Below are 13,017 nucleotides of genomic sequence, written 5' to 3'. Positions count from 1 at the left end.
CACATCAACCTGTCATACACACACAACTTTTCAGTCACATCATCTCCAATTTCAATCAAAATTCAAACTTTGCGCTGAACTAAACACAACCTAGACATGGTGAAACTGTTTGCGCATATTCTCGGTACTAAAATCTAATTAAATTTTTTTATATTTTGGAAGGGATGGAGTACTGACGTAGCAGAGCCAGAGACGAGAGATCGATCGGGCAGAGCGTGTACCGCCTCATTTACTGTCCGCTGCCGCGGAAGCCATGGACAGACAGGGCACACTTAATTCTGCAAACCTAACTCTCTCGATTGGCAGTGCAGCAGTGCAGATCCAGGCCACTGCCGCCACAGTAATGTTACAGGATCTATGTGCTTCCATGTGACAACATTCTTGAGTACTCCGATCCTTAGATCAACAACGTTTGTGGGACGTGCATGCACATGGTCCGGGCAATCGTGCATCGTCAGGCAGATAAGATGGTGTCTTGGATATATCATGCATGTTCGACCACTAAATCGGGCTTATCTGTACAAGTGGAGAATGTTTTCAGTTGGACCGTTTTCTTTTTCCCTCATAATTTTGAGTGAAATTCATGCGTAATACTTGTTCTGGTTTCAAATAGTTGTCATCCCTTGACTACTATGGTTTTATGTTTGCCCATAATAACTCTCAAACGTGTGTTAGAAGGTGCACTTATGAGATAGAGATGTGATGGTGTACATTATAAAGTGTGCGCATGCATCTTCTATGTAATCGAAAAAAGAAATGGAGATAATACATATACTTTTCTTGTGGGACAGTCTAGTTTCTACTTAACCATTAACCATTAGGATTGCTTCAAGATTTGTGTTCATCTCCTCCATCTATTTGTCTCTCCACCACTATCCTTTAATTAACTCAAATATCGTATCCTCCATACCGGTTCCTCCTTCGTTTCATCCACCGCCGCTCGCCTCGTACACTAGCACCATTACATCCCTCGTTTCCTTTTCTCGTCGGCGTTAGATTTGCCTCCTCCCCTCCCTACCTCCCCCCTCTCCTCTTTTCCAAGTCGCGCAACGGTAAATATGCCCCCCGCTATCCATTTTTCCCATGCCATTGTTGCCTCCACCATCAACCTTACCCATTGCTAGCTTCCAACCCCATAGCTCCAATGGTGCCGTTGCCATCTCATAGTCCGTTCTCGAATAGCTGTCTACTGTAGGTCTGACCATCGTCCATGGATAAAGAACACTCCCCTTCCCTCCTTCCACTCCAAAATCTAAACCACGGATTCTTTGTCGGAGTTTTGAGTTTTGACGTAGGCTGTGTTCTTCCCATTCTTTCCCAACTCGATCACTTCCCTCTTTTTCCGCACACGCTTTTGAAACTGTTAAATTGTGTATTTTTTTAAAAAAATCTATAGAAAAGTTGCTTTAAAAAACCATATTAATCTATTTTTCAAGTTGTTTTCAGGCTAATACTTTATTAATCATGCGTTAGTGGAAAATTGTGAGCAAGCTGGAAATCGCACATGGAAACCACACACCCATTTCACTGCACTAGCAAGTGCATCTAAAAAATGCAATAATACTATACTTCACATAATTAAGGTAAAGTATATATATAGCCTTTATTTCCAGTAAAGTGGTGGAAATATTCAAACACTAAATTATATAAGAAACCACACACGAGATTACACATGAAATCTTACTCGTGGCTTATTATTAGAACAAACCATAACTTAATTTCTAATCTTCCATGTGTATGCATGCGTGCTACCCTTCAGTGACGGGGTACTTGTGGATGCAGTCGGCCCATGGGCCCAGCGTGGTCCTCCCGTGGCGCTCCGTGGCGAAGTGGTCGTCGTCGGCGACGCGCTCCCACACCAAGCTGTTCGCCTTGAGGCCGCTGCCGACGGCGAGCTGCCACACCGTGTCGCCTCGCCGGACCCTCCCCTTCGCCTCCATGTACGCCAGCTGGTACCACAGCGACGCCGCCGACTGGTTCCCGAACCGGTGGAACGCCATCAGCGCCGCCTCCATCTCCCCCTCGCCCAGCCCCAGCCCCTGCCCCAGCCTCCAGATCATCGGCCTCCCCGACGACGGCAGGCAGAAGTGCTCCGCCGCCGCCCTGAAGTCCGGCATCGGGATGCCGCCGCCGGAGCCGGCCTTCTTGTCGTGGCGGCGGTGGCGGAGCAGCGCGGCGACGTAGCGGAGCTTCTCGCGCCATGGCAGGATGGACAGGCTGAGGGTGAGGAGGTGCGCGCGGAGGAGCTCGCTCACCATGCGCCCGACGCCGTGGCCGAGGGTGAAGCCGGTGATGCCCTCGTCGTCCTCGTCGCGGTACCCCGAGCGGTAGCTTCGGTCGTTGGCCGTCTGGTTGGTGCGCGTCACGCTGACGAGCCGGTACTTGACGCCGCCGCCGCCGCGTTTGGTGGTGACGAGCGCGGCGGAGCAGCCGGTGCGGAAGTAGCAGTTGAGGAGGAGCTTGCTCTGGTCCTTGCCGCTGTACCAGCCGACGGTGACGATCTCGGCGCTGACGACGACGGCGTAGGACATGGCGGCGTGCGCGCGGAGGAGGCCCGCGGCGACGTCGACGCCGATGGCGCCCGCGGCGCAGCCCATGCCGGAGAGGTTGCAGGTCCTGACGTCGCTGGGCATGCCGTAGCGGTTGGCGATGATGGCGGACAGCGACGGCGCGGCGCAGAACCCGCTGCAGTTGACGACGACGGCGCCGACGGACGACGGCGGCACGCCGGTCTTGGCGAAGAGGTCGTCGAGCGCCGGGAAGAAGAGCATGTGCGCCTCGCGGATGGCCTCGCCGTGCGTCGCCGCCGGCGGGATGTGGTGCAGCGACGGCGGGAAGTAGGTCTCGTTGCCCATGCCGCTCGCCTCGATCACCTTGGTCATGAACTCCACGCTGCCGTCGTCGAAGCAGCCGATGAGCTTGAAGTGCTCGAGCAGCCCGGCCACCGGGATGCGCAGCCGCGGCGGCGGCCTCAGGCACGCGAAGTCGACGAGCCCGACGCGCGCCGCCGCCGCGCGCCGCCGGGAGCGGTAGAGGAGGAGCATCGCGGAGACCGGCACGAGGTAGTAGCAGAGCATCCCGGCGGCGCCATCGCCGCGCCGCAGCGCGAGGACGGCGGCCTCGGCGAGCACGCACGCCACGAGGGTGGCGGCGGCGAGCGCGCCGTGCGCCGCGGCGAGCAGGTGGTCACGGTGCGCCATGTCCATGGCCATATCGTCCGCGCGCCCCAAGTGTGTGTCACTGCGTCGCAGTGGCCGTGTGTGCAAGAGGAGGTTTTATACTGGATTTGATGCTTGGTATAATGAGCTGCCTGGTGACTGTGAGTAATGCAGAGACAGTGTGACAGTGTGTGTATGGGGGATAAAGATTTGGTTTAATAGAGTGTACAGCTTGTGTAGATCAGGTCGATCTCTGTAGAAGTACTACTGATAGTGCAGTGTACGCAGTAAGTCAGTAACCAACAAATTTACAGCAGAAACGTAGGTAGTACATTGCAGGGGAGCTGGTAGTTTTTTGGTACGTGGGGCAGCGTTGCATCTGAACTGAAACAGTTGAGAAAAAACTATGCACCTCAACTCTCTCAGATCCGGGGCGTATAGATGGCGAATTGGCCCAAGGCTGGCGGCCCGGCCTAAGGCACGTCATTTTAGTCTGGCCCAAGCACCGCACGGTCCGACTGGGGTCGTACCCGTGCCGGCCTGGCCCGACAGCCAGGCCGTGTTTGGGCGTGTCTGGGCTGCACCCTCGGCACTGTGGACCGGCCCGGCACAACCCGATAAAATATAAAAAATATAGGGATATAAAATAGACTTTAATAACCGTATAAGGTAAGGCCCAAAGAAAAAAGGAATATAAAATAGACTTATTTTCTAGCTATTTGAACACAGCCACAGAGTTAAGGGACGAAAAGTAGGTCCCCATCGTTTGGCTTATTTTCTAATAAGCCAAAACGGCTTATTGGAAATAAAAATGAATTTGTAGGTAAAACTTTTATAAATGCGTTCTTGGTGATTTAAAAGCCAATGTTGAAAAAGAAACTACATTAAAAATATCTCAAAATCAATCTTAAAATTAAGCTTGAAAATTCAAATTTTGGCTTTTTCTTTGGCTGATTAGGCCATCCGATGGGAGCCGTAGACTTTTTCTATGGAGAAGCACAATAGGTTATCGTGCCTTCGGGCCAGCCCGGCACGGCCTAAGTAGTATTGGACCGTGTCTGGGCCATGTATGCCGCCCGTGGGCATGACCTTGTATTTCTGGCCAACTAGCCTCGGCCCAGGCATGGCCGGGTTGTGCCGGGCAGCCTAGTTGGCCATCTATACCGAGGCTTTCTTGGGCCAGAAAGAAGTCAACCTGGCCCATGTGGCCCACTGATTCCGCTAGATAAGCATTCGTACCGCGGCCCATGTCGAGTAGGCCACCAGATGTCAGGATGGAAGGAGAAGAAGCAAGAAAGGAGATAATAAAAGGAAAAGGAGAAGAAAAGGAAAGGAAAAATAAGGTGGGACCCATTATAATTTTTTTAACCGGGTACTCATTGATATGTGGGTCCTGGTTTTTACTGACTTTAAGTACTACGTCAATGTCACGTAGACTTCACGGCAGCCGAAACCACTGTCCAAACTGTTTTAGGACGTTATTTGCACTGGTTTTGAGAGTAGAGGATGTATCATATTTGGTGTTGTGGTTTCGGAATGAATTTTAGACTCGGCGACAAATTGAGGAATCTAAAATGAACTTGTCTAAGAAATTCCAATCTCTGCACCTGTGAGAGCTGAAGTATAGTTGGGCCAAAAAGAAGTCCACCTGGGATATCTGCGGCAAAACAGAGAGACATATCACATACAGCATGGGGTGTTTAGATGTAAGGGTTTAAAGTTTTGGCGTGTTACATCGGGTATTGTATATTGTGTCGTATGAGGTGTTTGGGCATTAATAAAAAAACTAATTATATAATCCGCCAGTAAACCACGAGACGAATTTATTAATCCTAATTAATTCATCATTAGCAAATATTTACTGTAGCACCACATTGTCAAATCACGGAGCAATTAAGCTTAAAAGATTTGTCTCGTAAATTAGTCGTAATTTTACAACTAGTTATTTTTTAGTTTATATTTAATACTTCATGTAGGTGTTCAAACGTTCGATGTGACAGGGTGAAAATTTTTAGGAAAAATTGGTTTCATGACACCGAAAGTTTAGGGTGGAATCTAAACAGGGCCTACGTGGTGTTACTGGTCATACTGATTGACTTGCCCAAATTATCAGATTCAGCAGAGCAGGGTTACTTGCTGTCGGGGGATTCAGCTCCAATGGCATTAACCCAAAATTTGCCAGAGATTCATGAGATATCTATTGATTCTCTTCTCTAAAAAAAAAAAGAAATGTTCATAGGATTTGTATCTTCCATTTTATAGCAGCAAGATAAAATGGAACGATCCTGAATAGCAGCAAGATAAAGCAGTGTTCCAGAGTCCTGAATATCACAAGTGCTCATTTCAGGGTAACGATCGATACTATAAAATAAACAAACTGCATGATGCATCACACCTGCAATGGAACAAAGATACTTCCCAAAGACAAACACTCTACCCTCCCTCCAAAGGAATAAGAAATGCTGAACAGTTAACCACATATACGCTTCATTTTAAAATATAAGACTGTACGTTGCTGGTTCTTTAACATGACATTTAATCATTCGGTCAAATTCTATGTTTTACCATTAACAAATGATGATTAGTGCTACAATTACCATTGACGATGAACATTTCTACGGAATGCTATTTTATGATACTGAGCAGTTGATTTGCCATATGATGTAAAATTATCTTGTTGCTGTACAACTCACAATATGATGAAATTCCAAAACAGTTTGCTAATACTACCTGCACAACTCGTCAGGAAGTGTGCCACTGTTTCTTAATTTGTCGGGCTAACTTCACTTTGTCAAAATGACAAAAATTATATATGCAGCTCAAAGTCTGTTTTGTACAGGCTGGCATGCAAAGATTACGCATTTCCGATAACGCGCCATAGCTTAACTTGTGGGGTAATTAAATTAAAGGCCATGGGCAGCAGCTAGTTCAAGATTAATGAACTGACGTCAGTTCACCGATTTCTGAAAACTCTGTAGAAACGACTTCCATTTTGCTCATACCGGCGGCTGCCCCGTAGACATCGATCGGTTTGTACCACACGCAATCCAAACGCCACTAAAGCTTTAAAATTAAGGGGTTGTTTAACTGTTTAAGTATGTGTGCAACACGGAATATTTAAGTTTAGAGATTGCATTACGGGATAATCTTGAGTAGGTATCAGGTGTGATACCTATCAGGTATCAGATGATTCTACACACGTTTCAGGTGATACTTGCAAAGTATCATGTAATACTTATCAAGTATCATACGATTTCTACCACGTATCGTGTGATACTCGCGAGGTATCATGTCATACCTATCACGATTTCTACCACGTATCGCGTGATACTCGCGAGGTATCATGTCAGGTATCGACGATTTCTACTATGTATCACGTGATACTTACTAGGTATCGGATGATACCTACCAGGTATCAGGTGATTCCTACTAGATATAACTGGACATCCCGTTGGGGAGAGGAGCATCCTGACGCGCGGCCGGGCACCTGCAGTCGTCCCTTGTAGATGGCGGCGACGACGGCGGCGGCGGTGGACGGGCTGGCGGCAGCGGCGAGGGACGGCGACGGCAGCGGTGGGGGCGGGCGCGGCGGCGACGGTGACGACGGGGGACAGGTGCGGCGGCGGCGGCGAGGGACGGCGACGGCAGCGGTGGGGGCGGGCGCGGCGGCGACGGTGACGATGGGGGACGGGCGCGGCGGCGGCGGCGGCGAGGGATAGCGACGACAGCAGTGGGGGCGGGCGCGGCGGCGACGGCGGCGGCGGTGGGGGACGGGCACGGTGGCGGCGGCGAGGGACGGCGACGGCAGCGGTGGGGGCGAGCGCAGCGGCGATGGCGGCGGCGGTGGGGGGACGGGGACGGCAGCGGCGGGGGACGGGCGCGCGTTGATGCCTTCAGCCGCGTCGCATGGATGAGAATCGCATCTGTGGAGGAAGAGTATCTTGTTGGGGGACGGTATCCCGTCCCCTAGCATTCCCGTACATATATCACATTTGAGAGAAAACATAATATCACCCTAAGTCACTTTTTAGATGGCCTAGATCGTTTGTTGTTCGTGCATTACAGTACCCCGGTAACACCATCCTATCCTCGTCCTCTCTACACCGCTTCGCTTGACAAAAAGAATAAAAATATATAGTTTTTTCGCTGATTTATAGGAATAGTCGTCCGATAATAAGGCAATCTCTTATATTATGTACTTCCAAGTACATAATACTTGTCCGACAATAATAATCGTTCATAATAAAAAAAAATATGTATCTACAAGTACGTACTATTTTTATCCAATAATATAAAAAGACTTTGTCATATAAGTTATAGGAACAAAATATCTTATATTATACTCCCTCCGTTTTCCTATTTAAATTTGGTCGAGTTTGACTATGTTTATAGAAAACTATAGTAGTATTTTCAACACAAAATAATCATATTATCAAAATATATTCAATGTTAGATTTATTGAAACTAATTTAATATTTTATATGTTGCTAAATTTTACGATAAACTTAATTAAATTTAACAAGAAAAAAAATCAAACGACTTATAATACAAATCGGTGGAGTAGCATATTATGCCATAGAGGTAGTACCAGTGTACCACTCTACGAGGCGCAGACAGGGCCAGATCGAAACGCTAGGCTTTAGAGATGGAGCCAAAAGTATCGTCCACCGTAGCCGCTGCAATGCACCGCGACAAACGGTGAGAAACAACGATCGCTAGCTGGCGACCGATCGGGTGATGGATCGAGTCGACTGCCTAACTAAAGCGACGTAGCATACAAATGCGATGCATGGTACACCCTCTCGTCCTCGCAACGCCAACAGCTAACATCCCAATGCCAGCATTGCATCCTGTCACGCTGCTATCCTAGCTCTGCCTCACTAATCCTGCTCCCTCGCGTACGGACGCAGGAGCATGTTGCATCTTTGGCTCGATGGATGCCACGCCATGTCATTCCATATTCCATTGCCAGAGGCCCAGAGGCCAGAGCCATCCACAGCAACCAATTAACTGTTTGTCTTCTTTCTTACTAGTATCATCCCGACACTGGGATGACAAAACTCCAAAACCACGGAATCGAGAATAACAAAACGAAAATGCTACACAAACAACCTCAGCGTCCGACTTTTTGGACGACTACGGCGTACGTGGCGTCAGCAACATGCTATACGTCACACGAAGCATCACGCCGTCATGTATTGTGCTGCTCTGCCGTTTCGGTCGTACATCGGTCGGATGGAGAAGTCGTACATATATAGCAGGGTTCATAACAAAAATACCTACTTGAGAACTGAGCACAACTCAGGTGGCGTGATGCGAGGGTGTTCGTTCAGCTCATCTGGGTTCGAATCCTGAATCCAACGTGTTTTTCATGGTCTATACAAAGATAACAGGCTCATTCTGGATATTTCTTTATTCGTTCAATAAAACTTACTTACCTATCATTTGATAGAAAAATCTCTTAAAAAACATACGATTTCTGAACCGATCCATCATCTTTTTTAAGATTCATGCAACATGTCTAAACTCTAACGTCTTCTTCATCCCTCTTCATCTGTGCCGCTGCCACGGGTGAGACCCACCGAACATTCCCCTACTTCTCACATCTCTCACATCTCTCTCCTCTTCAAGTCGGTGACTACGAGGATGCTCCCGTCCTATTGTAGCTTCCTCATTTCTGATGGCTCCTCGCTGTTGGAGAAGCCACCGTCTCTCCCAACTTCTAAACACTTGCTTTATTCCTTCCCATTATCAACATCGGACCACCACCCACTAATGACCTTGCGGCTTCGATGCCACCGCCATCTTGCCACCCGCCCGTTCTGCCACCCAGGCCACCTCCTATGACCATTTCTCTAAGCCCGAGGAACTTCCTCCCTCTTCCCCGGACTACACCCTTAAGCCCTAAGCCCCAATTCGTTGGACCATTACCAATCATCGGAATTCATCGAGGTAACTGGAGTTGGGGGAGGAGAAGCCACAACCTGAATTGTGAAATAGATCCTAAGAGTAGAAATATACAAGATTTGAGACCTAATTTTCTGTCAAATGTGATTTAGCCAATCACAAATAAAAAAAAAGAAATAAACCATCCCATTTTACACAGGAGTAGATTCTAATCCCTCGAGATGATATCCCCTCCTGTACATTATCTTTCAAATTCGATACTAATATTTGTGAAAAAATTTGAAAAAGGATTAACAATGTAGAATATAGTGATATTATTTATTAGTACACCAAAAATCAAGTTCAAGTTCGACCTACACATCGAGAAACAAAAAATAAGTAAATTCAAATGTTAATAGTAGCTACTATTCATACGCTGAATTTGTCTTTTTCTATATCTCGACATGTGAGTTGAGTTTGGATATAAGATTTTGTGGAGTTGTATAGATACGTTGTAAAGATAAGGCTATACGTACGACCGATGCATACGACTAGCGTACGTCTCACCTCATTAGACTAATCGTCATGTTGCTCATATTACTTCTATGTGGGTTTAGGTTTCTCACAGCTAGTCATGATCGTACAGGAGTCTGATGTACGAGTCGTACGCAGAAGTCATTCTGGTTGTATAAGTCTATAACCGTTTAAATGGTTTTTAAACAAACTATAGCAGAAAACATTCCTAGCTTGAGGATTCAAAATAGTTTCCCCGTTTTACACGCCCCTTCTGCGTCACATGATGCCACGAGGAAACGGACACACTCGTGCGTCGCGTGTATCTCTCCTCCAGAATCGTGTGCCGATCGATACACCTTCATATATATCGCTCGCATCGCTTAATTTGCAACACAAAACGGGAGAAGAGATGATGGGTCGGTGCGCGTCGCCGCGTTGCGCTCTCGCCGCCGCGCTGATCGCCGCCGTGGTGGCGGCCACATCGTCGTCGTTGGCGGAGGCGACGGCGACGCCGCCGCTGCCGGTGCTGCCGGTGCCGACGGCGGCGCAGCTGAGGTGGCAGCGGCGGGAGGTGATCATGTTCTTCCACTTCGGGATGAACACGTTCACGGACTCCGAGTGGGGCACGGGGCGGGAGCCGCCGGCGGCGTTCCGCCCGGCGGCGCTGGACGCGTCGCAGTGGATGGACGCGGCGGCCGCGGCGGGCGCGTCGCTCGTCGTCCTCGTCGCCAAGCACCACGACGGGTTCTGCCTCTGGCCGTCCGCGCACACGGCGCACTCCGTCCGCGCCAGCCCGTGGCGCGGCGGCCGCGGCGACGTCGTGCGGGAGTTCACCGACGCCGCGCGCGCCCGCGGCCTCGACGTCGGGATCTACCTCTCGCCGTGGGATCGCCACGACAAGCGGTACGGCCGCGAGGTCGCCTACAACGAGTACTACCTCGCCCAGCTCCACGAGCTCCTCACTGGGTCAGTGACACGCTTGACACACTCACACACGTCGCCGCCGCCGCCGCCATTGCTGACGTCGATCGAGCTCGATGTGTTTGGTTGTCAGGTACGGGAGCGTGTCGGAGATATGGTTCGACGGCGCCAAGGGGAAGAACGCGACGAACATGACGTACCATTTCCAGGAGTGGTTCCAGACGGTGCGGCAGCTGCAGAGCTCCATCAACATCTTCTCCGACGATGGCCCCGACCTCCGGTGGGTCGGCGACGAGAATGGCTCCGCCGGATCCACCTGCTGGTCCACCATCAACCGCTCCAAGATCACCATCGGCGAGGCCGGCATCGAGAAGTAGGTAACACTACACTAAACACGCGTTAATTAGTTCGGTGGCCACCGTCGTCCCGCCATTGCTGACGTCACCCACCCAGGTACCTGAACACCGGCGACCCGAGGGGGAAGGACTGGGTGCCGCCGGAGTGCGACGTGTCGATCCGGCCGGGGTGGTTCTGGCACAAGAACGAGACGGCGAAGCCGCTGCCGGAGCTGCTCGAGGTATACTACAACTCGGTGGGCCGCAACTGCGTGCTGCTGCTGAACGCGCCGCCGAACACCACGGGCCTCGTCGACGCCGCCGACATCGCCAGGCTGCGCGAGTTCCGCGCCGCCGTGACGGCCATCTTCGGCACCGACCTCGCCGCGGGCAGCGCGGCGAGGGCGAGCAGCGAGCGCGGCGGCAGGTTCGCGGCGGCCAACGTGCTCGACGGCCGCGACGACACGTACTGGGCACCGGCCGCGGCGGAGGCGGAGGACGGCGGCGGGTACTGGATCGAGCTGCGGCGGCCGGCGTCGGCGGCGGCGAGGAAGTTCAACGTGGTGAGGATCCAGGAGAACGTGGCGATGGGGCAGCGGGTGGAGCGGCACGAGGTGTACGTGGACGGCGGCGGCGCGGCGGTGGCGAGCGGCACGACGGTGGGGCACAAGCGGCTGCACAGGCTGGGCGCCCCCGTGGCGGGGCGGACGGTGAGGGTGTGGCTGGCGTCGCGGCGAGGCCCGCCGCTGCTGTCGGCGGTGGGGCTCCACCTCGACCCCTTCGCCGCCGGCGGGGGCACGATGTGACGTCACAAAAACAGTAGTAATATGGAATAATTTGGTGAGATATAATATCATCATGAGCAATAATTGGTTTGAGATAGTGGTGTTACGTGGTCGGTCGACGTCGTTGGTCGTACAACAACCTAGCGGCGGCGCGCCTTCGTTGGGCGCCGGTGATGAATAGTACTGCCATATGTAAGACTAGAGCCGTATAAGCCACGTCCGACCACCAATCACTACACTCTAAGTAGAGAGATTACACTACATGTAGCTTACCGATAATATAAATATGATAAATAGTCCCGCTATACATACGATCCGACCACCGATCAGTACTCTAAGCAGTGGGATCACACTACATGTGACTCATTGGTGCTATAAATATGATAAATAGTCCTACTATACATACGATTAGAACCGTATAACTCGTATCTGCTATATATACAACTACTAGAGCTGTACAACCCATATTCGAACATCAGGCAGTACTCTCTGTAGGGAGATCACACCATGTGACTGAGGGGTGAAGCTAGCATTAAAATAAGGGGGGTGCACTACTATTGAAAATCTAGAAATCTTCAGTACAACATTGTACATTCTAGTGTTTTTAAGTGAGAAGTTAGGAATTTGGGAGGTTCATGTGCACCCTCCCCCCCCCCCCCCCAAAGATAATATAGCTTCGCCACTGTGTGACTCACCGACGATTAAATATGATAAATAGTCCTACTATACATACGAATAGAGCTGTACAACCTGTATCCGACCATCAAACAGTACTATCCGTAGGGAGATCACACCACATGTGGCTCACCAACGATATGAATATAATAAATAGTTCTACTATACATATGACTAGAGCTGTACAACCTGCATCGGACCACCTACAGTACTCTCAACAGGGAGACACATCGTATGTAGCTCACCGGCGATTGAATATGATAATAGTCCTGCTATACATACGACTAGAAGCCATACAACCCGCATCCGACCACCAATCAGTACTCACGGCATCTCTCCATGTGAACTTAGACACGTAGCAATTCGGCACTAGTCGGATAAAGATCGTACAAGTTGGTTGTATGTATAGCTATTTCCTATGATAAAGCGGGATGCATTCATTTGGACGGATGGATGGATTGATCTTCCGTGACGGGAACTACACCTGTAGTAATGGTTTTTGTTGGGTATGATGGAGACCTTTTTGTTGTTATCGACTCGTTTAGCCCACGCCGATTAATAATAGTCACAAGGCTCACAGGTCACAGCAAGTGTTTATGTATGTTAGAAATACGAGAAAAATTGAAGAAAATGGAGGTAGAACATCAGCGAGAGGAAGGAGACAGAATGAATCAGTGAAGCACATGGGAAGCCTATTTGTTTTGAGGGGATATTATCTCATCTTTACATGTGGTCTAATTA

The 13,017-nt window shown here is 50.0% G+C and overlaps 2 protein-coding genes across 2 annotated transcripts; one reads left to right on the top strand and one right to left on the bottom strand.

Moving 5' to 3' along the window:
- Window positions 1–1,466: 1,466 nt before the first annotated feature.
- On the bottom strand, window positions 1,467–3,292 carry LOC127784164 (3-ketoacyl-CoA synthase 4-like). Its single transcript, XM_052311359.1, has one exon. It carries the CDS (start codon window positions 3,210–3,212, stop codon window positions 1,749–1,751), a length of 1,464 nt encoding a protein of 487 aa, XP_052167319.1. The 5' UTR covers window positions 3,213–3,292; the 3' UTR covers window positions 1,467–1,748.
- Window positions 3,293–9,844: 6,552 nt separating this feature from the next.
- LOC127783882 (putative alpha-L-fucosidase 1) lies at window positions 9,845–11,906 on the top strand. Its single transcript, XM_052311027.1, has 3 exons — window positions 9,845–10,526; window positions 10,615–10,854; window positions 10,935–11,906. Exons 1-3 carry the CDS (start codon window positions 9,970–9,972, stop codon window positions 11,620–11,622), a joined length of 1,485 nt encoding a protein of 494 aa, XP_052166987.1. The 5' UTR covers window positions 9,845–9,969; the 3' UTR covers window positions 11,623–11,906.
- The last annotated feature ends 1,111 nt before the right edge of the window (window positions 11,907–13,017 follow it).

Source organism: Oryza glaberrima, chromosome 9 (assembly GCF_000147395.1).
Source record: "Oryza glaberrima chromosome 9, OglaRS2, whole genome shotgun sequence".
Lineage (NCBI taxonomy): Eukaryota > Viridiplantae > Streptophyta > Magnoliopsida > Poales > Poaceae > Oryza > Oryza glaberrima.
Note: the sequence above shows the minus strand (reverse complement) of the source record. Positions and strands in the feature narration are given on the sequence as shown.